We start from the raw sequence: 23,854 nt of genomic DNA on the forward strand, positions 1-23,854 counted from the left end.
GGTCTGTGTTATTGTCTCCAGCAGCCACTCTGGAGAGCCAATATATTTTGGGTCCTGAAACTGTCAAATGTGTTGAACTCACCTTTTTAATATTAAGTGTGCCATTGCTTTCTGTAGTACTATGCACCTGAAGCAGACATCAAGCTAAATAGCTTACACAGCAGAATAGCTCAAAAAGTGGTTCTGCAATAGAGCCCAAGTCAGATAACATTGGAATCCATCCTGTTTATATTCTGCGGCTAATTCTACAGTATCAGACAAACAAGCTTGTTCAGTTGCTCAAAAGTCACGATTTGTGGATTTTTATATAGCTATTGAACCCATGAAGCAAGACATTAAACAAATACTTTGGATCGGCCTTCATGGTAGAAGACATTAATAAATTTTTGGAAATATTGGGGAAACAAGGGTCCAGTAAGAATGTGGAATTTAAACAAATTAGTATTAGTAAAGAAATAATACTGGAGAAGTTAATGGGAGTAAATTTTGACAAATTTCCTGGCTCTGATGGCTTACATCCTAGGGTTTTAAAAGAGGTGGCTACAGAGATAGTGAATGCATTGGTTTCAATCTTCAAGAATTCCCTAGATTTTAGAATGGTCCCAGTAGATTGGAAGGTGGCAAACATAACCCCACTATTCAAGAAAGGAGAGAGAAAACAGGGAACTATAGGTCAGTTAGCCTGATATCAGTAGCAGGGAAAATGTGAAAATCTATTATTAGGGACGTGGTAACAGGACACTTAGGATTTCTTACACAAATGAAATGATTTAAAAGCACGTAATTAAACACAAGTGCCTTTGGTGAACAATGAAGGGGCATGTGAGGAGGACGCAGAAGAGGCTGCAAAGGGAGATAGACAGGTTAAATGAATGGGTAAGAACTTGGCAGATGAAATATAACATTGACAAGTGTGAAGTTATCAACTTTGGTAGGAAAAATAGACTAGCAGAATATTTTTTAAATGATGAAAGATTGACCAATGTTGGTACTCAAAGGACCTTTTACACAAATCACAGAAAGCTAACATGCAGGTACAGCAACCAATTATGGAAGCAAATGGTATATTAGCCTTTATTATAAAGGGATTGGAATACAAGAATAAAGTAGTCTTACTGCAATTATAAAGGGCTTTGGTGAGACCATACCTGCAATACTGTGTACAGTTTTGGTCTCCTTACCTAAGAAAGGATATACATGCTTTGCAGGGAGTGCTATGAAGATTCACTGTAATGATTCCTGAGACAAGAGGATTTTCCTATGAGGAGAGGCTGAGTACACTAGGCCTATATTCCCTAGAATTTAGAAGAATGAGAGGTGAAACGTGTAAAATTCTTAAGAGGCTTGATAGGGTAGGTGCTGGGAGATGTTTTCCCTGGCTGGGGAGTCTAGAACTGCGGGCCACAATCTTAGGATAAGGGATTGGCCATTTGGGATTGACATGTGGAGAAATTTCTTCACTCAAAGGGTTGTGGCTTTCTGGAATTCTGTACTCCAGAAAGATGTGGCTATTCAGTCATTGAGTATATTTAAGACAGAGATCGGTAAATTTTTGGATACAAAGGGAATCAAGAGATATGAGGATAGTTTAGAACAGTGCAGCTGAGATTGAAGATCAGCCATGATCTTATTGAATGACAGAACCTTCAATAAAGGGCCAAATGGCCTATTCCTACGCCTATTGCTTATGTTCTTACGTTCTCAGTTGATTGGGAGAGGCCTGTGTAGGCTAGCATGTCAGAAAGCACAATGGTGACCAGGTAAAGACATAATGAACTGCTTAAAACACCAGCAGTCAGAATAGGTAGCCCTCTTCTACCATGAGTATTTATACTTGTTGTTGTCTCTGGAGATTCTGAAAAATGCTGTTTTTTCCAGAAGGGTCTTGATGTCTTTGGAGGTACTGCCGAACCGACAGTTTCGCATCCAAAGTTAGGGCTACTGTTGACGACAGTAATTTTAAAAAGGCACACACATTTATAACTCAGCAGTTATGCTTGGACTCTGAATTTGCTCAGACACACATTAATGTTTGGTCTCAAACCTGACACAACTTGGTCTCCTGATAAACAAAGTTCCACTTATTAATCTCCTGTCATGTCCAGTGTTTTGGCTGCTTCACCAGACCCAAGCCCATCACTTCTATTTCTCCCTTTATTCTTCTTTTCTCTTTATCCCTCCTAGGTCCCTCTCTCCTATCTTCATGGCTCCTTTCATTTCTTCCCTCTTGAGCACTCAGCTCCCTAAGTCCCTCCCCCAACCCTTCATCACACCTCCACCTTCCTACTCTCCTGCTGCTGTCACAGGCTTGACACCGTCTTGGATAAGCCTACAGCTTCTCTTTGCACCTCTCTTGGCATCCTTAGAATATCCCATCAAAGCATTCATTGCCTCTTCACAATCAGCAACCCCAACTGCCCCATGCTTCTCTCTCACTGATCTTCCCATGCAGCAGACTTGCTCGAGACTAGTCTTGCCAACATGTGCCATTCATGCCTCCCAATGCAGACCATGTGGACTCTGCCAGTAAATCAGTTATTACTACCCCTCTCCGCATCCCCCTCCAGAATTCCCGTTTACCTGTGAACGAGGCCCTTGCCATCCATGAGCTTATTGTGGATCATTGCATCAACATCATAGCCTTGATACAAACTGATGAGTAGTTATATCTTCCCCCTTAATGAAACCTCCCTGCCTTCCTGTACCTTCCACCACCTGCCCTGCCCAGACTGCCATGCTGGAGGTGTGGCTCTTATCATCAAAACACACCTTGGTATGTCTCCCTATTCCGCTGGCACCTTCTCCTCCATTCAGCATCTCACCCTGTTCAATCCTTCTCGCCTCCTTTAAAATAATCTTTCTCGACTGTCAAGAAAACTTGCGATGCCAAAGAAGGATTTTTTAATTAATCGATTGGAAACCTACATTAAACTTTTAATGAAACAGAAAGAGCTGGGATTCTATAGTTAACTTTTGAAAAAAACTGGCAGCCAAGATGGCAATCGCACTTTGCATTTGAACACCTTGCACATTCCAAGGCCTCAAAGAGAAGACACATGTCTGATAAGCCTGTACCCAAAACAAGGATTGCTCTATTGAGTGAACTACAGCAGATTGCTTTCATTAGCAAGACATTCAAAGCCATCCTGGGACATTAACCTTGAAAGGGCCAACCCTTCCAGGTGTAAACATCAACATCCTGAGGCCTGAGGGACTGAAATTCCTAAACTTGAATCTCATTAGAAGGTTCAGGACAATACACTGAGGCAGTCATGTGACTGTCTGTCCATCTCTGTGAAAGATGGGAGTTTCCCTTGGACAAAGCAGACAGGCCAGTGGCTCATTCTGGGCAGAAGCCAGACGGGCTGTCTCTCTCTCTCTCCAGAAGGCCTGGTGGGGAGCGTGCGAAGCCTAGCTGCTGCTTGTTGGATCCAAGACAAAGACAACAGGGGAAGAAAGTTCTGCCAACAAGAAAACCCTGAACCAGCCACAAACTGCACACTTACTAGCCCAAGAGTTCAAGAACACAACTTCAGCTGGAACCCAAAGGAATCATTCAATCCCGCAGACTGTGTATTAATTTCCATTTGTTCTGGACTCTAATCCAACCACAAATCTACTCCTCATCACTCTAATATATTTGTGTATGTGTGATTCTCATGTGAGTGTGTGCGTGAATGTGTAGTGTAATTTTATTATTTTATTTCGATCGGGTTGACATTAAGTATAATAAACTCACCTCTTTCTTGTTTAAACTCAAGAAAACCTGTTCGATTGATTCTTTTACTATCACAACAAAGGTAAAAGGTAAAACACTCATTGAGCTGGTAAGCGCATCCACTTTTTAAAATGGAATAAACTTTGTTGCGGTCAAATAAGAGTAAGGACAAGAGGGAAGCCTTGTGACCCCTCCTCACCTGATCGTAACACTACCATCTGCCCAAGCACTATGCTTCTCACTGAGATATATGAACTTTGAAGAGACAATGGACAAAGTTCCAAATAATAGACTTGTTCATAAAATTAAAGCTCATGGGATTAAAGGGACATACATAATTGGCTAAGGAACAGAAAGCAGTGAGTACTGGTGAATGGTTGAATTTCAGACTGAAGGGAAGTATGCAGTGTGTTTCTCTGGTGTTAAGACCACTGCACTTTTTGATATATTTTATTAACCTGAAATGGATATACAGGGCATAATTTCGAAGTTTGCAGATGATACAAAACTTGGAAATGTAATAAACAATAAAAACGATAGTAACAGACTTCATGAGGACAAAGGCAGACGAGCAAAATGAGCACACACATGACAGCTGAAATTCAACATGCTACATTTTGGTAGGAAGAATGAGGAAAGGCACAATGAATTAAATAGGATAAATTTTAAAGGGGGTGCAGACAATGAGAACTGAGGGTGCATGCACACAAAACTTTGAAGCTGGCAAGACAAGTTCATGAGGCTGTTCAAAAAGCATATGGGATCTTTCGCTTTATTAGTAGAGGAATAGAGTACATAAGCAAGGAAGTTATGCTAAACCTTTCTAAAATATTGGTTAGCCCCAGCTGGAATATTGTATTCAATTCTGGGCACCACACTTTAGGAAGGATGTCAAGGATTTGGAGAGAGTGCAGAAGGAATTTGCTGGGATGGTACCAGGGATAAGGGAACATAGGAGCAGGAGTAGGCCATTTAGACCCTTGAGCTTGTTCCACACCATTCAATGAGATCATGTCTGATCTGTGATCCAGTTCCATATACCCACCTTTGCCCCAGGTCCCTTAAAACCTTTGGTTGATAAAAATCTATCAATCTTAGATTTTAAATTAATAATTGACCTAGCATTAACTGCCATTTATGAAAGAGTGTTCCAAATTCTACCACTTCTTGCCTCCTGAAAGGCCTGCTCTAACATTTAGGCTATATCCCCTAGTCCTAGACTCCCAAACCAGCAGAAATAATTTCTATCTACACTATCTGTTTCCCATACTATCTTGAAAACTTTGATCAAATCACCTCTTAATCTTCTAAATTCCGATGAATACAACACTAGTTTATGTAATCTCGCCTCATAATTCAAACCTTTGGATTCCAGGTAACATTCTTGTAAATCTATGCTGCACTCACTCCAAGATCAATATATCCTTCCTATGGTATGGTGCCCATAACTGAACACAGTACTCCAGGTGTGATCTAACCAGGGATGTGTGCACGTATAGCATACCTTCTACCCCCTTGTATTCTAGTCCTCTCGATAGAAAGGCCAGCATCACATTCGCTTTTTTGATTATTTTCTATATCTGTCCATGGACATTTTAACTGTCTATGCACATAGACCCCTATGTCTCCACTGTTTCTAACTTCTCACCATTTACTGTATCATATTCTATTCTTTCGAGGTCCAAAGTGGATGGCCTAACATTTTTCTATATTGAAATCCATTTACCATAGTTCTGCCCATTCTCTTAATCTATTCATATTTCTTTATAATTTCATACTTCCATCTATACTGCTTACAATGCCACCTATCTTTAAGTTATTGGCAAATATGGATACGTGGCTCTCTATCCCATCATCTAAGTCATTAATAAATGCAGTGAATATTTAAATCCCAACACAGATCTCTGTGGGACACCACTAATCACATCCTGCCATTTGGAGTACCTGCCCATTATCCCTATTTTCTGTCTCCTGTCACTCAGCCAGATTTCTAACCAGGTCAATCATTTGTGTTCAATTCCATGAGCTTCAACCTTAGTTAACAGTCTCGTCTGAGGGCCTTCTGGAAATCCATATAAATAACATCATTAGAAAGACTGGAGAAGCTGGGATTGTTCTCCTTAGAGTAGAGAAGTCAAAAAAGAGATCTGATAGAAGTGTTCAAGATCATGAATGGTTTTGATAAATTAAATAAGGAGAAACTATTTCCAAATGCAGAAGGTTTGGTAACCAAAGGACACAGATTTAAGGTGACTGGCAAAAGAACCAGATGTGAAATGAGGAAACATTTTCCGCACAGCGAGTTGTGGTCTGTAATGCACTGGCTTGAAAGGATTCAATAGTCACATTCAACAAGAGTCGAATTGAAGGATTTTTTTTTTACAGGGCAATGGGGAAAGAGCAGGGGAGTGGGATTAACTGGATAACCCCACCAAGAGCCGGCACAGTCACAATAGACCAAATGGCCCCCTTCTAAGCTGTATCATTCCATGATTCTATGATATCTTCAATGCTTCCCTCCCTCAGCCTCTGCACCGAATGACTTCTCATTCATGGTGATTTCAACCTCCATCTCTACTCATACCCTTGCCTACGATTTCACTGCCAACCTATCCTCCCTTAATCTCTCTCTCCATATAAACATGTCTACCCATATTTATGGCCATCCCTTCGACCTTATCATCTCACTTGGCCTTTCTACTCGCACTGTATCAATCTCAGATAAGACAATCTCTTATCATTTCTTTGTATCCCTCTTCACTTATATCTTCCGATCCCTTTCCAACCCCACCCTTCTATGCCTGCCCTGGAAAAAATCTTCCCAAAGTCACTAACAACAGCATTTTCCAATTCCCAACTGTCTAGCTGTTGGCCCTCAATTCACCAAAACATTTCTGCAGCTTTCAATCTGCTCAATGACATCCTCACCTCTACCTTTGGTGCCTTGTCCCATTTAACACCTGCCTCTTTGAACAAGCTTTTGCCCAACTATCCTAATATTGCCTTACGTGGCTCAGTATCACAGAATTGTTACAATGCAGAAGGAGGCCATTTGGCTCATTGTATCTGCACCGGCTGTCTGAAAGAGCAACTCATTCAGTTCTATTCCCTCACCTTCTCCCCGTAACCCTGCACAGTCTTCCTTTTCATATAACTGTCTAATTCCCTTTTGAATGCTTCTATTGAACCTGCCTCCGCCACTTTCTCAGGCAGTGCGTTCCAGACCTTAACCACTCGCTGCGCGAAAAGGTTTTTCCTCCTGTCACTTTTGCTTCTGTTATCAAATACTTTAAATCTGTGCCCTCTCGTTCTTGATCCTTTCATGATGGGAACAGTTTCTCTCCATCTACTCTGTCCACACCCCATCATGGTTTTGAATACCTCTTTCAAATCACCTCTCAGCCTTGTCTTCTCCAAAGTAAACAGTCCAAACTTCTCCAACTTATCTTCATAACTGAAGTTCCTCATCCCTGCAACCATTCTCGTGAATGTTTTCTGCACTCTCTCTAATGCCCTCATGTCTTTCCTAAAGTGCGGTGCCCAGAATTGGACGCAGTACTCCAGCTGAGACTGAATTAGTGTCTTATACAAGTTCAACATAACTTCCTTGCTCTCATACTCTATGCCCCTATTAATAAAGCCCAGGATACTGTATGCTTTATTAACCGTGCTCTCAACCTGTCCTGCCACCTTCAATGACTTATGCACATATACACCGAGGTCCCTCTGCTCCTGCGCCCCCTTTAGAATTGTACCTTTTATTTTATATTGTCTCTCCATGATCTTCCTACCAAAATGAATCACTTCACATTTCTCTGCATTGACCTTCATCTGCCAACTCTCTGCCCATTCCACCAACTTGTCTATGTCCTTTTGGAGTTCTACACTATACTCCTTACAGTTCACAATGCTTCCAAGTTTTGTATCATCTTCAAACTTTGAAATTGTGCCCTGTACACCAAGGTCTAGGTCATTAACATATATCAGGAAAAGCAAGGGTCCCAACACTGACCTCTGGGAAACTCCACTACAAACCTCCCTCTAGCCCAAAAAACATCTATTAAGCACTACTCTTTGTTTCCTGTCACCTAGTAGTTCCGTATCCATGTTGCTACCGTCCCTTTTATTCCATGAGTTATAACCTTGCTCACAAGTCTGTTGTGTGGCACTGTATCAAATGCCTTTTGAAAGTCCATCAACTGCATTGCCCTCATCAACCCACTTTGTTACTTCCTCAAAAAAACTCCAGCAAGTTAGATAAACATGATTTTCCCTTAAGAAATCCATGCTGGCTTTCCTTAATTAACCTGCATTTGTCCATGTGACTACTAATTTTGTCCCGATTTTTTTTTGAAGTTTTCCCATCACCCAAGCTAAACTGACTGGCCTATAGCTGCTGGGCTTATCTTTACACTCTTTTTAGAACAACGTTTGCAATTCTCCAGTCCTCTGGCACCACCCCTGAGTCTAAGAAAGACTGAAAAATTATGGCCAGTGCCTCTGCGATTTCCACCCTCACTTCCCTCAGTATCCTTGGATGCATCTCATCCGGTCCTGATGCTTTATCCATTTTAAGTAGACAGCCTATCTAATACATCCTCCTTATCATTTTTAAAAGTTCTAGTGTCTGACTTACCTCCTCTTTCAACATTACCAAAGAAGAAGATGCAACCCAGGCAAAGACAGATGCAAAGTATTTATTTAATACCTCAGATATGCCTTCTGCCTCCATGTGTAAATCCCCTTTCTGGTCCCTAATCGGCCCCACTCCTCCTTTTACCACCATTTTACTATTTATATGTCGATAGAAAACTTTGGGATTCCCTTTAATACTAGCTGCCAGTCTCTTTTCATGCTCTCTCTTTGCTTCTCTTATTTGCTTTTTCATTTCCCCTCTGGATTTTCTATATTCAGCTTGGTTCTCAATAATCTTTTCTACCTGGCATCTGTCATCAACACACTTTTTCTTCTTTATCTTAATCTCTACGTCTTTTGTCATCCACAGAGCTCTGGATTTGTTTGCCCTACCTTTCGCCTTCGAGGGCACATACCTTTACTGTGCCCAAACTATCTCTCCTTTGAAGGTAGCCAATTGTTCAGCTACTGTTTTTCCTGCCAACTTTTGACTCCAATTTATTCGCCCCAGATCCATTCGAAGTTGGCTTTCCCCCAGTTAATTATTTTTACTTTGGATTGTTCTTTGTCCGTTTCCATAGTCAGCCTAAAGCTTCCGATACAATGATCATTGTCCCTAAATGCTCTTCTACTGATACTTGATCCACTTGGCCCACCTCATTCCCAAGAATCAGGTCTAGCAGTGCCTCCTTTCTCATTGGACTAGCAACATAATGCTGTAAAAAAATTTCCTGAATGCACTCTAGGAACTCTTGCCCCCTCACTGCCCTTTACACGACTATTATCCCAGTCTATGTTTGGATAATTAAAGTCCCCCATTATAACTACCCTATAATTTTTGCGCTTCTCTGTAATTTCCTTGAAAATTTGTTCCTCCATGTCCTTCCCACTAGCTGGTGGCCAATAGACAACACCGAGCAATGTAACCGCACCTTTTTTGTTCCTTCGCTCTAGCCAAATTGATTCTGTCCTTGACCCCTCTGGGACATCCTTTTTCTCCAACACTGCAATGCTCTCCTAATCTATACCGCCACCCCGCACCCTTTTTTCCCTTTCCTATCTTTTCTGAACACCTTGTATTCAGGAATATTTAACATCCAGCCCTGCCCTTCTTTGAGCCAGGTCTCTCTTATAGCCACAACATCATATTTCCACATGGCAATCTGTGCCTGTACCTCACCAATGTTATTAACCACACTCCGTGCATTCAAATACATTCACATTAAGCCTGATTTAGACTTTATTACTTTTTCCCTTATTCTGGCCCCACCTAATAACTTACTATTCCCTACTCTAAAGCTATCTATCTCTCTCAGTATTCTGTGCACCTTGGTATTCCTCTCTGATATTTGCTACGCTGACAAGTTACCAGCTTTGCTTCCCTCCAATCTGAGCTCCCTCTCAGGTTCCCATCCCCCTGACAATCTAGTTTAAACCCCCCCCCAACAGCACTAGCAAATCTCCCTGAGACGATATTAGAACCACCGTCTCACCTTATCTCAAAGCTGTTCTACTCCGCAGTTTCATCTCATCTTACGTCTCATCCGACGCATTAACAAAAAACTTTTTTTCTTCCTTTCAGGTGTTAAGGAACGCAAGCTCCAGCAGCTGATGGGGACTAATGCCCCTCCAGATCCTCCTTCCGCTTCACTTCCCTCTGACCCCACCCCTTCTGATCTGACCCCATGCCGTGTATTCACTATACCCTCTGACCTCCCCCTCTCTGATGCTGAGCGTTCTGTACTCAGCAAAGGTCTCAGTTTTATCCCCTTACGCCCCCACCTCAATGAATTTTGTGCTCGGCATGACGTTGAGCTCTTCTTCCGTCGCCTCCGCCTCTGGGCTCACTTCTTCGACCAGGAGTCCTCCCCCCGACCAGCAGACCCATTCACCCGCCTCCAGCATTCTCCCTCTACCTGGACCCCTCCCCCTGGCCTCTTACCCGCTCTTGATCTCTTCATTGAAAACTGTCGGCGAGACATTGGTCGTCTCAATTTCTCTGCCCCCCTCACTCACTCTAACCTGTCCCCCTCTGAACTTGAGGCACTCCGTTCTCTCAGGTCTAACCCCGACATGGTCATCAAACCTGCAGACAAGGGTGGTGCTGTTGTTGTCTGCAATACCGACCTCTACCTTGCAGAAGCTCAACGCCAACTCACGGACACTTCTTCCTACCTCCCTCTGGACCATGACCCCACCACCGAACATCAAGCCACCGTCCAAAGGACTGTCACTGACCTCATTTCCTCTGGAGATCTTCCCTCTACGGCTTCCAACCTCATAGTCCCACAACCCCAGACAGCCCGCTTCTACCTCCTTCCCAAAATCCACAAACGGGACTGTCCCGGCAGACCCATTGTGTCAGCCTGCTTCTGCCCCACTGAACTTATTTCTTCCTATCTAGACTCTATCTTTTCTCCGCTGGTCCAGTCTCTTCCCACCTACATCCGTGACTCTTCTGACGCCCTACGTCATTTTGACAATTTCCAGTTTCCTGGTCCCAACTGCCTCCTCTTCACTATGGACGTCCAATCGCTCTACACCTCCATCCCCCACCAGGATGGTTTGAGGGCTCTCCGCTTCTTCCTGGAACAGAGGCCCTACCAGTCCCCATCCACCACCACCCTCCTCCGCCTGGCTGAACTTGTTCTCACATTGAACAACTTCTCCTTCAACTCCATGCACTTCCTTCAAGTAAAAGGTGTCGCTATGGGTACCCGCATGGGTCCTAGTTATGCCAGTCTTTTTGTGGGATATGTCGAGCATTCTTTGTTCCAGTCCTACTCAGGCCCCCTCCCCCAACTTTTTCCGGTACATTGATGACTGTATCGGTGCCGTTTCCTGCTCCCGCCCCGAACTAGAAAACTTTATCAACTTTGCTTCCAATTTCCACCCTTCTCTCACCTTTAAATGGTCCATCTCTGACACTTCCCTTCCCTTCCTCGACTTCTCTGTCTCCATTTCTGGGGATAGGTTGTCTACCAATATCCATTATAAGCCCACTGACTCCCACAGCTACCTCGACTACACTTCTTGACACCCTACCTCCTGTAAGGACTCCATTCCATTCTCCCAGTTTCTCCGTCTTCGACGCATCTGCTCTGATGATGCTACCTTCCATGACGGTGCTTCTGATATGACCTCCTTTTCCCTCAACCGAGGATTTCCCCCCACTGTGGTTGACAGGGCCCTCAACCGTGTCCGACCCATTCCCCGCACCTCAACCCTCACCCCTTCCCCTCCCTCCCAGAACCGTGACAGGGTTCCCCTTGTCCTCACTTTTCATCCCACCAGCCTCCATATCCAAAGGATCATCCTCCGCCATTTTCGCCACCTCCAGCGTGATGCCACTACAAGTCGCATCTTCCCCTCCCTTCCCCTGTCAGCATTCCGAAGGGATCGTTCCCTCCGCGACACCCTGGTCCACTCCTCCATTACCCCCACCACCTCGTCCCCGTCCCAGGGCACCTTCCTCTGCAATCGCAGGAGGTGTAATACCTGCCCATTTACCTCCTCTCTCCTCATTATCCCAGGCCCCAAACACTCCTTTCAGGTGAAGCAGCGATTTACTTGTACTTCTTTCAATGTAGTATACTGTATTCGCTGCTCACAATGTGGTCTCCTCTACATTGGGGAGACCAAGCGCAGACTGGGTGACCGCTTTGCGGAACATCTCCGCTCAGTCCGCAAGCAGGACCCTGAGCTTCCGGTTGCTTGCCATTTCAACACTCCCCCCTGCTCTCATGCTCACATCTCTGTCCTGGGATTGCTGCAGTGTTCCAGTGAACATCAACGCAAGCTCGAGGAACATCATCTCATCTACCGATTAGGCACACTACAGCCTGCCGGACTGAACATTGAGTTCAATAATTTCAGAGCATGACAGCCCCCCATTTTACTTTCATTTTTAGTTATTTTTTCTTCCTTTTTTTTTACATTCCTTTTTACATTTTTTACAATCTTTTTTTGCATTTATTTCATTTCATCTTAGTTTGTTCAGTTTGCTTACCCACTGTTTTTTTCAGGTTGTTTTTCTTCAGGTTTGCACTTGCTGCTGTTCAATATTCAGTGTATTCACACCTAATCTGTACTAATGCTTTGTCTTTCAACACACCATTAACATATTGTTTGCCTTTTCTCCGTGACCTTTTGGTCAGCTATGTGGCCTGGTCCAATCTGCACCTTCTCCTTTGTTATCTCTTGCCCCACCCCCACCTCAATTGTTTATAATCTGTGACTTTTCTAATATTTGTCAGTTCCGAAGAAGGGTCACTGACCCGAAACGTTAACTCTGCTTCTCTTTCCACAGATGCTGCCAGACCTGCTGAGTGATTCCAGCATTTCTTGTTTTTATTTCAGATTTCCAGCATCCGCAGTATTTTGCTTTTATTTACGATATTAGAACCAGTCCATCTTGTACAGGTCCCACCTGCCCCAGAACCGGTCCCAATGCCTCAGAAATCTGATGTCCTCTCTCCTACACCAATTCTCCAGTCATGTGTTCAATCACGCAATTCTCCTATTCCTATGCTCACTTGCACATGGGATTGGGAGTAATTCTGAGATTACTGCTTTTGAGGGCCTGCTTTTTAATCTTCTTCCTAGCTCCCTAAAATCTGCTTTCAGTACCTCATCCCGCTTCCGAGCCATGTAGTTGGTGCCAACGTGGACCACGACCTCTGGCTGTTCACCCTCTCCCAGAAGAATGTCCTGTAGCTGCTCCCATGACATCCTTGACCCTGGTGTCAGGGAGGCAACACATTATCCTGGAGTCATGGCTACAGCCACAGAAACGCCTCTCTGTTCCCCGAACTAATGAATCCCCTATCACTACTGCTCTTCCACTCTTCTTCCTCCCCTCCTGTGCAGTTGAACCACCTGTGGCACCATAAACGTGGCTCTAATTGTACTCCTCTGAGGAACCCTCATCCTCACCAGTATCCAAAATGGAAAACTGATTAGTGAGTGAGATCACCTCAGAGGACTCCTACACTACCTGCCTGGTTCTCTTAGACTGCCTGGCAGTCACCCATTCCCTATCTGCCTGCATGCTCCGAACCTGCGGTGTGACCACCTCCCTAAGTCCTCTGCCTCGCGGATGCAACACAGTGACTCCAGCCGCCGCTCAAGTTCCGAAACCCGGAACTCAAGCTTGTGTAGCTGGTGGCACTTCCTGCAGATGTGTTTGTCTGGGCCACATGAACTTCCCACATGTCACAGGCTGTACATTCCACTCGGCCGACCTACCTGCCATACCTTAACTTTACAGACTATTTATTATAAATAGAATAGCTTACCAGTTACTCACCAACCAGCTGCTTCCACTGTACCGAAGTAAGAACCAAATACTGGAGGGTTAAAAAAAGTAGAGAAAACAAAAAGGAGCACCTCCTCCTCGCTTCACCGAACTCCCAACTCACCAAACCTGTATCTCTGCTTGAAATCTGCACTTCATTTCAGTGCCAAATTTTGCTTCATAAAGCTCCTGTAAAGCACCTTGGGACCTTTTATTATGTTAAAGGCACTATATAAATCCCAAGTTGTTGTCTTAAAACCATTACTCTCTGCTGCCTGGTCATTCCTCCAGTATGGCCCAAATCTCCTCTTCCTTAGGTCCACAGGACGAAGATATGAATGTTTATGGCAGACAACTGGTTTAGTAACACATTGCCAGATCTCGCTGGACCACATAAAACACTATTAAATCCTGCTCTCCTCTGCCAAAACTATTCACTATTCCAGTATTATCCTAGAATGCAAAGATAAGTCCCACCTTTCCTTCTCCAATACAAACCTTCTTGTCAAATAACTCTTCCCTGTCTCCTCCCCCCTCACCTCCAACAAGAAGTGCAAGGAGCTCAAGGACCTCTTTGCCACCAAGATTGAAACTATCTGTTCAGTTCCCTCTGTTGCTTCCCTCCCATCCCCTAGCCCACTGAGCCAACTTCCCCCAAGATTCTCCCCTGCCCTAGTCTTGACTCACCCTTGACTCCTCTGTCCTTCCCAACTACTGCTTCATCTCCAGCCTTCCTTTCCTCTCAAGTCCTTGAAAGGGTTTCATGCCAAAATCCGTGTTCATCTTTCCCAAAACTCCACTTTTGAATCCTTCAATCAGGGTTCTGCCCTTGCCACCACATTGAATTGACCCTCAACAGAGTCAGAAATGATATCCTGTGTAACTGTGACCATGGTAAACTATCCCTCCTCATCCGTCTCGACTGGTTTGCAGCCTTTGACATGGTTGACCACACCATGCTCCTCCAACGCCTCTTCTCTGCTGTCCGGCTGGGTGGGACTACCCTCACCTGATTCTGTACTTACCTACACAGTCATAGGCAGAGAATCGTCTGCAATGGCCTCTCTTCCCACTCCCGCACAGTTACCTCTGGAGTCCCCCAAAGATCTATCCTTGGCCCCTCTCCTATTTCACAGCTACATGCTGCCCCTTAGTAACATCAACCAAAAACACAATGCCAGATTCCGTGCACACTGATAGCACCCAAATCTACCTCATCACCACATTTTTTAAACCTGCACTGCCTCTGATTTGTCACGCTACTTGTGTGACATCCAGTACTGGCTGAGCAGAATGTTACTCCAATTAAATATTGAGAAGGTCAAAGGCATTGTCTTTGGTCCCCTCCACAATCTTCATTCTCTAGATACTGACTCCATTCTTCTCCCTGGCCACTGTTTGAGGCTGAACTAAACTGTTCACAACCTTGCCATCTTATTTGACCTTGAGCTCAGCTTCCAACCATATATCCTCTCCATCCCCAAGACCACCTAATTCCACCTTTGTATCAGTGTCTGTCTACCCTCCTGCCTCAGCTCCTCTGTTGCTGAAACATTCATTCATACCTTTGTTACCTCTAGGCTTGACTATTCCAAAGCTCACCTGGCTGGCCTCTCATATTGTACCCTCCGTAAACTGGAGCTCATCCAAAGTTATCCACATCCTAACTCACACCAAGTCCCGCTCATACATCAACCCCTGAGCTCACTGGCTAACAGTCTGGCAATGCCTCAACTTTAAAATTCTAAAATAAAAACAAGAAATGTTGAAAATACTCAGCAGGTCTGGCAGCATCCATGGAGAGAGAAGAAGAGTTAACATTTCAGGTCAGTGACCCTTCTTTTCAAATCACTCCATGGTCTTGCTCCTATATTTGTAACCTCATCCAGACCTACAACCTTCCAAGATCTCTGTGCTCCTTCAATTTCAGTCTCTTGGGCATCTCCGATTTTAGTCGCTTCACCGTTGGAGGCTGTGCCTTCAGCTGCTCTTAGCTCCGGTATTTTCTCTCCAATCCTTGCCATCGCTCTACCTCTCTATCCTGCTTTAAGATGCTGTTTAAAACCTACTTTTTTCATCAGATTTAAATCTGTCTTTTTTGGCTTGATGTCAAATTTTGCTTGTTTAAACTCCTGTGAAGCATGTTTGAACATTTCACTACATTACAGCTACTATGTAAATGCAAGTTGCTGTTGTCCTTAGATAATGGCTGTCATTTCACGATTGTTCTTCCACAGCTGCTATACACCCTCATTCAAGGGCTATTGCATTATTCATTGTGGATCCTGTAAAGGAACCAGCTGAAGAGGTCTGTACTAAAACAAACAACGGGCTGAATTTTGTAGTGCCACCAGGGCTCCCGGCGCCGGGCTGAAAAGGCAGGGAGAATCCCGCCTTGGCCACTTGGAGCCCCCTAAGTGCGATTCTATGGCGCCCAGGCAATTAACAGCCCGGCACCAGGATACTGATCCCTTTAAAGACAGTGATCCTGCCTCCAAGAGCTGCTGGCCAATCAGAGGGCAGGCAACTCAGTAGTATTAGCAGCACCAGCAAGAGCGGTGGTCACTGCTGGTACTGCAGAGTCCTTGGACCCAGGCCCAGTGCTGGAGCCCCAGACCCCAGGTAAATGAGGCAGGGTCACTGGGGCCAGCACGGCAGGCCCCAGTGAGGGGGGTGTGGAGGAGGGTGGGCGTTGAGTCCAGCAGACGGAGGTCTGAAGAGATCAGTTGTTTGCTGATGGGGCCCTCCATATGCTACAGATTGTCCACAGAGGATGGCCCCCTTCAAGCCGACGGTGGGGGGGTCACCTCATTTTACTGAGCAACCTTCCAGCATGGTGGAGGCCCAGCTCCTCCGCCACCTCCCCCCGCCCCCCACCACCTTGCCGGCATAGGCCCTTAAGTGGCTGTTCCTAAGCACCTTTAGGGCCTCAACTGACTCTAAGTGGGAAGGCTGTCTTCAGCCTATCCCACTCTTGAGAAAACTGCAGTGCAATGGGAAGGTGATAGCGCCTCTGCACCCCGCTTCCTGTCACAATTCAATGGGGCGCCCCCCCCTCCCCCCTAGCCCATCTCCAGGGCTCATTAAATTCAGCCCAACATGTGCAAGAACCATTCAAATATTTCTACATGGATACCTTAATGGTTCAGAGGTAAAGACCCTTTGTCTGAGCCATACAAATCAGAAAGATCCTGGGGTTGATCCTAATCTGTGCTGAGTTAACTGATCTAAGTCAGGGCAGTGGTAATGGTGTTATAGCTGGCCATAACACCTATATATTAGGGAATAGCACTATGTGTCCAAGTCAGGATGGTGTGTGATTTGAAGGGGATCTTGAAAGTGATGTTTCCATTATAATGCTACTTTTGTCTATTTTGATGGTAGCGGCCACTGGGGAGGGAGGTACTGTCAAAGTAACCTTGGTGAATTGCTACAGTTCACCTGTAAATTGTGCATATTGCAGTTGCAATGTGTCAGTGGCAGGGTCACTGATCAACTTAACTGCTCTGTCTTGGATTATTTTGAGCATTTTAAGTGTTGTTGCAGTTTCACTCATCCAGGCGAGTGGTAATATTCCACCACACTCCTGACCCAACCTCTGCCCGGCTCTTATACCCACATTGTTGATATGGCTGCTGCAGTTCAACTTCTTGTCAATGGTGACCTCAGATGTTGCCGTTTGGGAATTGGGTGATGGTGGTGCCTTGGAAGGTCATGGGGAGAGAGCTGAGTTGTCTCTTGTTCAAGATGGTCATTAACTGGCACCTATGTGGTGCGAATGTTACTTGCTACTTATCAGCCCAAGCCTGGATGCCATTCAGGTTCTACTATTGGCTGATATGGGCTATTTCATTATTGGAAGAGTTGTGAATGGATCTGAACATTCTCTATTTATTCATGAACAGTCCCAGTCCTGATCTTATGATAGAGCAAAGATCATTAATGAAACAGCTGAAGATGGTTGGGCCAAGAATGCTTTCTTAAGAACTCTCGCAATAATGTTCTGAGGTTGTGATCACTGGCCTCTGACCCGCACAGCCATTTTCCTTTGTGTCAAAGATGACAAAAAAGATAAATGGCTGTTGTAGTCCCTTTGACCCACAATGACCTCAGCTTTTTCTCATGTTCCTTAGTGTTATACTCAGTCAAAGGCTGTTTTGATGTCAAGCACAGCTACCCTCACCTCTCTGGCATTTCGCTCTTACATCCATGTCTGGATTAAGGCTGTGATGAGGTCTGAGTCAAGTGGTTCAAGTAGAATGCAAATTGGGTGAGTAGGTTACTGATGAGTTGGTGTTGCTTGAATTTGTTTTGGTGTCCCAATCCATTGGTTTATTGATTTTTTTCCTTCGCTTTTTGAGTTCAACACTTTTTAAAGGTACTCTAATTTCTCAGTTTTCAGTTCTAACAAAGGGTCTACACTCGACATGTTATCCTGTCTTTTGTCTTTGCAGATGCTAATGAGCCTGCTGTACATTTCCACATTTTCTGTTTTTATTTCCTATTTATAGCTGCTTTCTTAGAGTTGAATCAATTAGAAAAGTATCTTCACAGTAAAATAGGATAATAATTTTAAAGCATCAGGGCAAAAGTGCACTCAAAAATTCACAATAGGAATTCCTTAAGAGGAATGCCACTTTATAGTTCAACAATTCTTTGCAATCTCTATAAAATATATATGCAGAATATGCATATCCTGGGCCTATGGGACATTTTGTTACAGTGGTAAGATATTAACGTGTAACAATAAAACAAACCTTTCAAAGTTTGCAACCCTGTCAGATTTTCCATGATTCCTCACATCTTTCTTACATCTCAATGTTAAAAGGCTTACAATTTTTTTTTTTTAGAAAGGACAAATGTCTGTAGTGAATGTCCTTTGGTACTTACCCTTCCATATCTATTGGCATAGGACCCTGTGAGCAAGGAGTGAAAAACAATGATTGTTTCATCCAGGTCCCATATGAACACTCGCTGTGGAGAGACAGAGAAATCAATGTTGCCCTCTGTACACTGAAAAATGATACCTCAATCAATAAATGTGAAACCTGAGGGAATTGTAGTTAAGTGCTACTGTGTCATGACCCAGCTTTCTACATTACTCACTAAGGGACTAAAAGTCAAAGTCAAAGCATAATCTATTGCTAAGTCACTCATCAAATGAGATAATGCCTGTAGGTGATAGTAGATTAATGCTTGGTGGTTACTAGATCGGACTGTATTAACTAATTCATACATTTAACAGATCATTTACCAAGAGAATTAACATTAAAAAATCAATACTCAATAAACTGTTTCTGAGAAAAAATTACAAAAATATTTTATGCTATATAGTTCTTTCATTTTCATGCACGGAACCTCATAATTATATGAACGAGTGCAGCATTTATTGGTGCTCATACATCATTTTCTATGTCGCTTTGTTTGATTTACTTTTAATGGCATCAGTATGTCAGTCTTACCTCAAGGTCAGTGTCTGGGGGAGGTGAGGGGTTATTATTTCTTCTGCCTCTGCCACGTGACTTTCCATCTGAAGCTCTACGCAATTGATCTGATTCTGAATCTTTAATGGGTGTTGATGCACTGTGAATTGTACCAAACTCTCCTGAAACACAAAATGACTTTCAGCTTCCAACAAAGCCACATGAAGGGTTTTTCAAATCACTATGTATGCTGTCATTCGTAAACTTATGCATCCTAAAATTTCAAGAGGGAATACATTTATGGACCATGTATCTTTTCATCAAGATTGTTGGGTAATACAGTAGACTCATATGACATGCAATTGGCTGGGGAGGACAAAATTACATTTGTAAGGTTAGCAAATGAATGCTAAATACATTTGTATGATATTCCACTTTCTTTCATTTCAATGGAGGAGTTAACCAGTTTGAAATTAACATGCCAAGGCCTCAGTTAAATTAGCAGGCAGCATAATTTCATCTGAAATTGTTAAGCATTCATATGCTAATGCAGTCAGCAATAATTTCTAGTCTGTGGTTTGTTTTGCTTAGATTGTAATTTGAAAAGTAGTTCCCAAATAAATCTTTATTAGATCCAACTCCAGGAAAAGTTCCATGTACATTCAATAAGATTTTCATTTGCTACTGCACATAATTATAAAATTACACCTCTTGCATCTTATTCCTTTCTGTAAATATCACATCCTAAAATATCTTAATTCCTTAAGTGTCAACGTGATTTATTGGTACCACTCTTACTTCTGAATCAGTAGATTGTAAGTATGTGCCCCAGTATAGATTTAAGTGCATAATCTAGTCTCACATTCTCACTATATTGGCAGAGGTCCTGCCTTAGGATGAAACTGAGAATTTGCATGGTTACACAGGTAAATACAGAAGCTCCCATGATATCATTCAGAGTATAACAGTAAGTTTTTCTGCTGTTTGGCCAGTGTTGCTCCCTCTACTAACACTATCAAAAAAAATTACCTGTTTATACTTTTACTATTGGGGGTCTGCTGTACTTCTGCCAGTAACTGCACATCAAAACAATTCCATTGGTTGCAAAGCACTTTAAGATATTCTAAGCACAGTGTAAGGCCTTATATAGTGTCAGCTGTGGCTCAATTGGTAGCACTGAGTCAGAGGTAGTGGGTTCAAATTCCAACCCAGGGTTTGAGCACAAAAATCAAGGCCAACACTCCAATACAGTACTGAGCGAGTGCTGCACTATTGGAGGTGTTGCCTTTTGGATGAGACATTAAACTAAGGCCCTCTCAAGTGTAAGTGAAAGATCTGGTGGCACAATTTCGAAGAAAAGCAGGGGTGTTATCCCCAGCGTCCTTGCCAAAATTTATCCTTCAATCAACCTCACACAAATACAGATTATCTGGTCATTATCGCATTGCTGTTTGTGGAAGCTGACTGTGTGCAAATTGGCTGCCATGTTTCCTACATTACAACAGTGACTAAACTTCAAAAGTAATTAATTGGCTGTAAAGTGCTTTGGAATGTCTTGTGGTTGTGAAATGTGCTATATAAATGCAAGTGTGTTTTTATAAAATGCAAATTATTTCTTTTGCCAAAACCAGATTTTAGGCATTTCAGAATGCCCAAATCTAAGGAAGTATTATACTATTCTTCCAGGAATGGATTTCGCATTGACTTATTTTCTTCATATTTCTTGGGTGCAAACCATAGAAAATACTGGTGGAGACCCATTACGGCGGGTTTCTATCCTCTTTATATTCCCTGAGATTTCCAGGACTCCCCTCAGGAGGAGCTGACTGCTTGGGTCGACAAAGGGCAACAATACTTTTTTGCACCTCCAACAAATTTTCTGGCCTTGATGCACCACTCTTGTTGCTAACATCTACATATAGTAGGCAAATGAAAAGATATCCCCTGACATGACAAACTTTAGCGAGAAGAATGGAGGATGAAACAGCAGCTGTATCTTCACATTATGCAGATTTTTAAGGCCTTTAGGTTTTTGATATAAAGTCAATTTCAGGATTCTGAGGGTTAATTCCCAAAAGTCCAATATAGCTTTTATCTGAAGTTACTGAAACATCGGCTGGCCTGGAATGTTGATCGACTTGCTCAAAGGGCTAGATTAAAACTGTTATCTACATCAGTTTGAGACAGTGGGAGGAAAATCATTAGTATGGCACATTCCAACATCTAGTAATAGTTGTACTTGTAGTGTTAGTACAGTCTTCTTTCATGAAGCCCAACAGGTGGGTTAGTTGAACAAATAATGCCAATGGGAACCACAGCAAAGAGAACAGTAACTCAATAAGACAATTCCCAATACAGAGAGTTGGAGGAGGATCGGAGATCAAGTTTTTGGTTTCCTCTCTAGCTGAAAATAAGGCAGAGCAGTTTCACTTTCTCTTCAGCCAGAAGGAGGTTGTGATAGACTTCAGGTCAAAGCCTGAATGCATGCTGTCTATATTAGGAAAAATTATTGCTGTTCAGTTGGAAGGATCTCAAGTCCATAAAGTGAATTTAGCCCACTAACAGAGGTAGTATGCCTTATTTAGTCAATTTGCACGTTACAAGCAGCTGTATAAAAACTATTGAAATTCACTGTAATCTATTCTGTTCATTCATATATTAACTGCAACTGCAAAATAAACCAGTTTAAAAACAGGTGCTGGAAAAACTCAGCAGGTCAGGCAGCATCTGCGGAGAGAGAAGCAGCTTTCCAGCACTTTCCGTTTTTATTTCAGATTTCCAGTATCTGCTTTTAAATAAACCAGTTTGTTGGTTTCGATATTCACATCTCAATACAGTGCTGATCAGTAAACCTTCCGGAAGATGGAAGAAACGCATATGAAGTGCGTGCGTAAAACTGCCTAGTGTAGAATGTTGAGAACACCAGCAGGAAAGGTTTTTTATTAAATAATACATTCTGTGCGCAGAATTCTATTTTCTGATGATTTTCAGAATCTGTTGAAGCAGGCATTATCTGGAGAATGTCAACAAATCTGCTCAAATCTGATGTGATCCAAAGCAGTATCATTGATGTCATGCAAGATAGCTTCAGTAGTTCTAATCTTCTAATCACTATATATATATCTCTGTTAGTGACAAGAAAAACTGTAATGGCTGAAGGCTCAGATTTAAGGTGATTGGCAACAGAAAGAAACATTGTTTATGTAATGTCTGGTCAGGATTTGGAATGCACTGCCTGATTGGGTGGTGGATACAGATTTAATAGTAGCCTTCAAAAGGGAATTGGATAAATACATGAAGGAGAAAAACACTGAAAGTATGGGGAGTGGGATTAACTGGATTGCTTTTTGAAAGAGCTGGCACAGATATGATAGGCCAAATGACTTCCTTCGGTGCTGTACCAATCTATGATTCTATGACAATATGTTTACCTTTTTTGTACTTCGAAGCACAGCTTTTGTTATGAGACCCAATCTGGAATGCTGAGTTGTTATAAGTTAGATGTAAAACCAAGAATTAAGGTCATGTAGGAGGTGATGGAATGACCTTTTAGCTGACCTTAAAAAGCAAGACCACTGTAAGAAAGTAAGGGAAAACACATGGACTAATACCCTGTGACTGAACTCAGCAACTGTAACATGAGGTCTCCCATGGCCTTTGTGTTGTCTGTGAGGTTCCTATGACAAAATCTGTAAAATGAAGACTGCATTTAAGACCTCAATTACTGGCACAGAGACACTGGGCTGAATTTTTACAAGGCAGTGGAGGTGGGTTAGAAGGTGGGCGAGCTGGCAAATTTGTGCACCAGCACGGTGTGCTGCTTGCTGGACGTGAAGCCGCCTCTGCACCATTTTTTCAGAGGCAGCTTCTCTGGGAGTGCGGCCTCCCACCCAGTAGTGGCGGGCAGGCAATTAAAATAGATAAGGAGGCAGTTGACAGGCAATTAAGTAAGGCAGTGAAATTTTACCACAGGTGCACGGGCCTCACTCTGTGTCAACACCTCACCCAAGCAGATGAGGAGGATGCACAGCAGGAATTCCTTGACTGAAGTGGCAGACATATAACATTTTTGTATAAAAGGATTAAACAGTGAGCAGAAGCTCTTGCACATCCACTAACCTGCCACTCTTGAAACAGAGCTGAACCATGGGGATTGGTGATGCAGAGGGAAGGTCTTGAAGAAATTATTCATCACAAAGGAGCAAGGGAAGTTAGGCGGCTGAGGTCCTAGTGCCTCCCACTAGCTATGATAATGGAGGCCACCTACTCAGAGGTGGGCTGGAGCAGATGGGGAGGCAGGCTACTCGAAAGGGTGTCTTGGCTGCTGTGATGCACGTGACGCCCTTCCTTACGTTCGCTGTGCATGTTCTGGCACTATGACAGCTGTGCCAGCTGCATTTGTGAAGGGACAGCCTTGGTCATAGGGGTGTGAGCCTTATTGTTTTTCCAAGTCAGCGGAACGGAAGGGCAAACTTCAGAATATGGGGTCCCTTGGATGCGGGTCCCACCCACATCATCCCTTCCTTCCACAGCCCTTTCATGACCCATCTGCACAACTGCTCTTACCAGGTGAGTGAGAACATCTGATTGGGCATGCATGCATCCTTGCACCATCAATGTAATTGACGGATCAAAACTACAGAGTGCTACATTTTGTTGATGCCAGCCTGCTGCTCCTGCACCCACTCGGTGGACTGCCGCATATGACTCTGCATGAGGAGGTGGCACTTTTTCAATGAAGGAGATCATGCACTCTAATGCCTGAGCCATTGAGGTGCTCAT

At 43.4% G+C, this 23,854-nt stretch overlaps 1 protein-coding gene across 18 annotated transcripts in view; it reads right to left on the bottom strand.

Moving 5' to 3' along the window:
* The window catches only part of eya1 (EYA transcriptional coactivator and phosphatase 1), a 274,463-nt gene that overhangs the window by 129,767 nt on the left and 120,842 nt on the right, over positions 1-23,854 (bottom strand). For all 18 annotated transcript variants that reach the window (XM_068031998.1, XM_068032001.1, XM_068031999.1 and 15 more), the window contains 2 exons: positions 19,112-19,254; positions 18,540-18,623 (listed from right to left, as the gene is read on the bottom strand). In XM_068031998.1, the coding sequence (XP_067888099.1) occupies positions 18,540-18,623; positions 19,112-19,254 (227 nt within the window). The remainder of the gene's footprint in view (positions 1-18,539; positions 18,624-19,111; positions 19,255-23,854) is intronic.

Source organism: Heterodontus francisci, chromosome 5 (genome assembly GCF_036365525.1).
Source record: "Heterodontus francisci isolate sHetFra1 chromosome 5, sHetFra1.hap1, whole genome shotgun sequence".
Lineage (NCBI taxonomy): Eukaryota > Metazoa > Chordata > Chondrichthyes > Heterodontiformes > Heterodontidae > Heterodontus > Heterodontus francisci.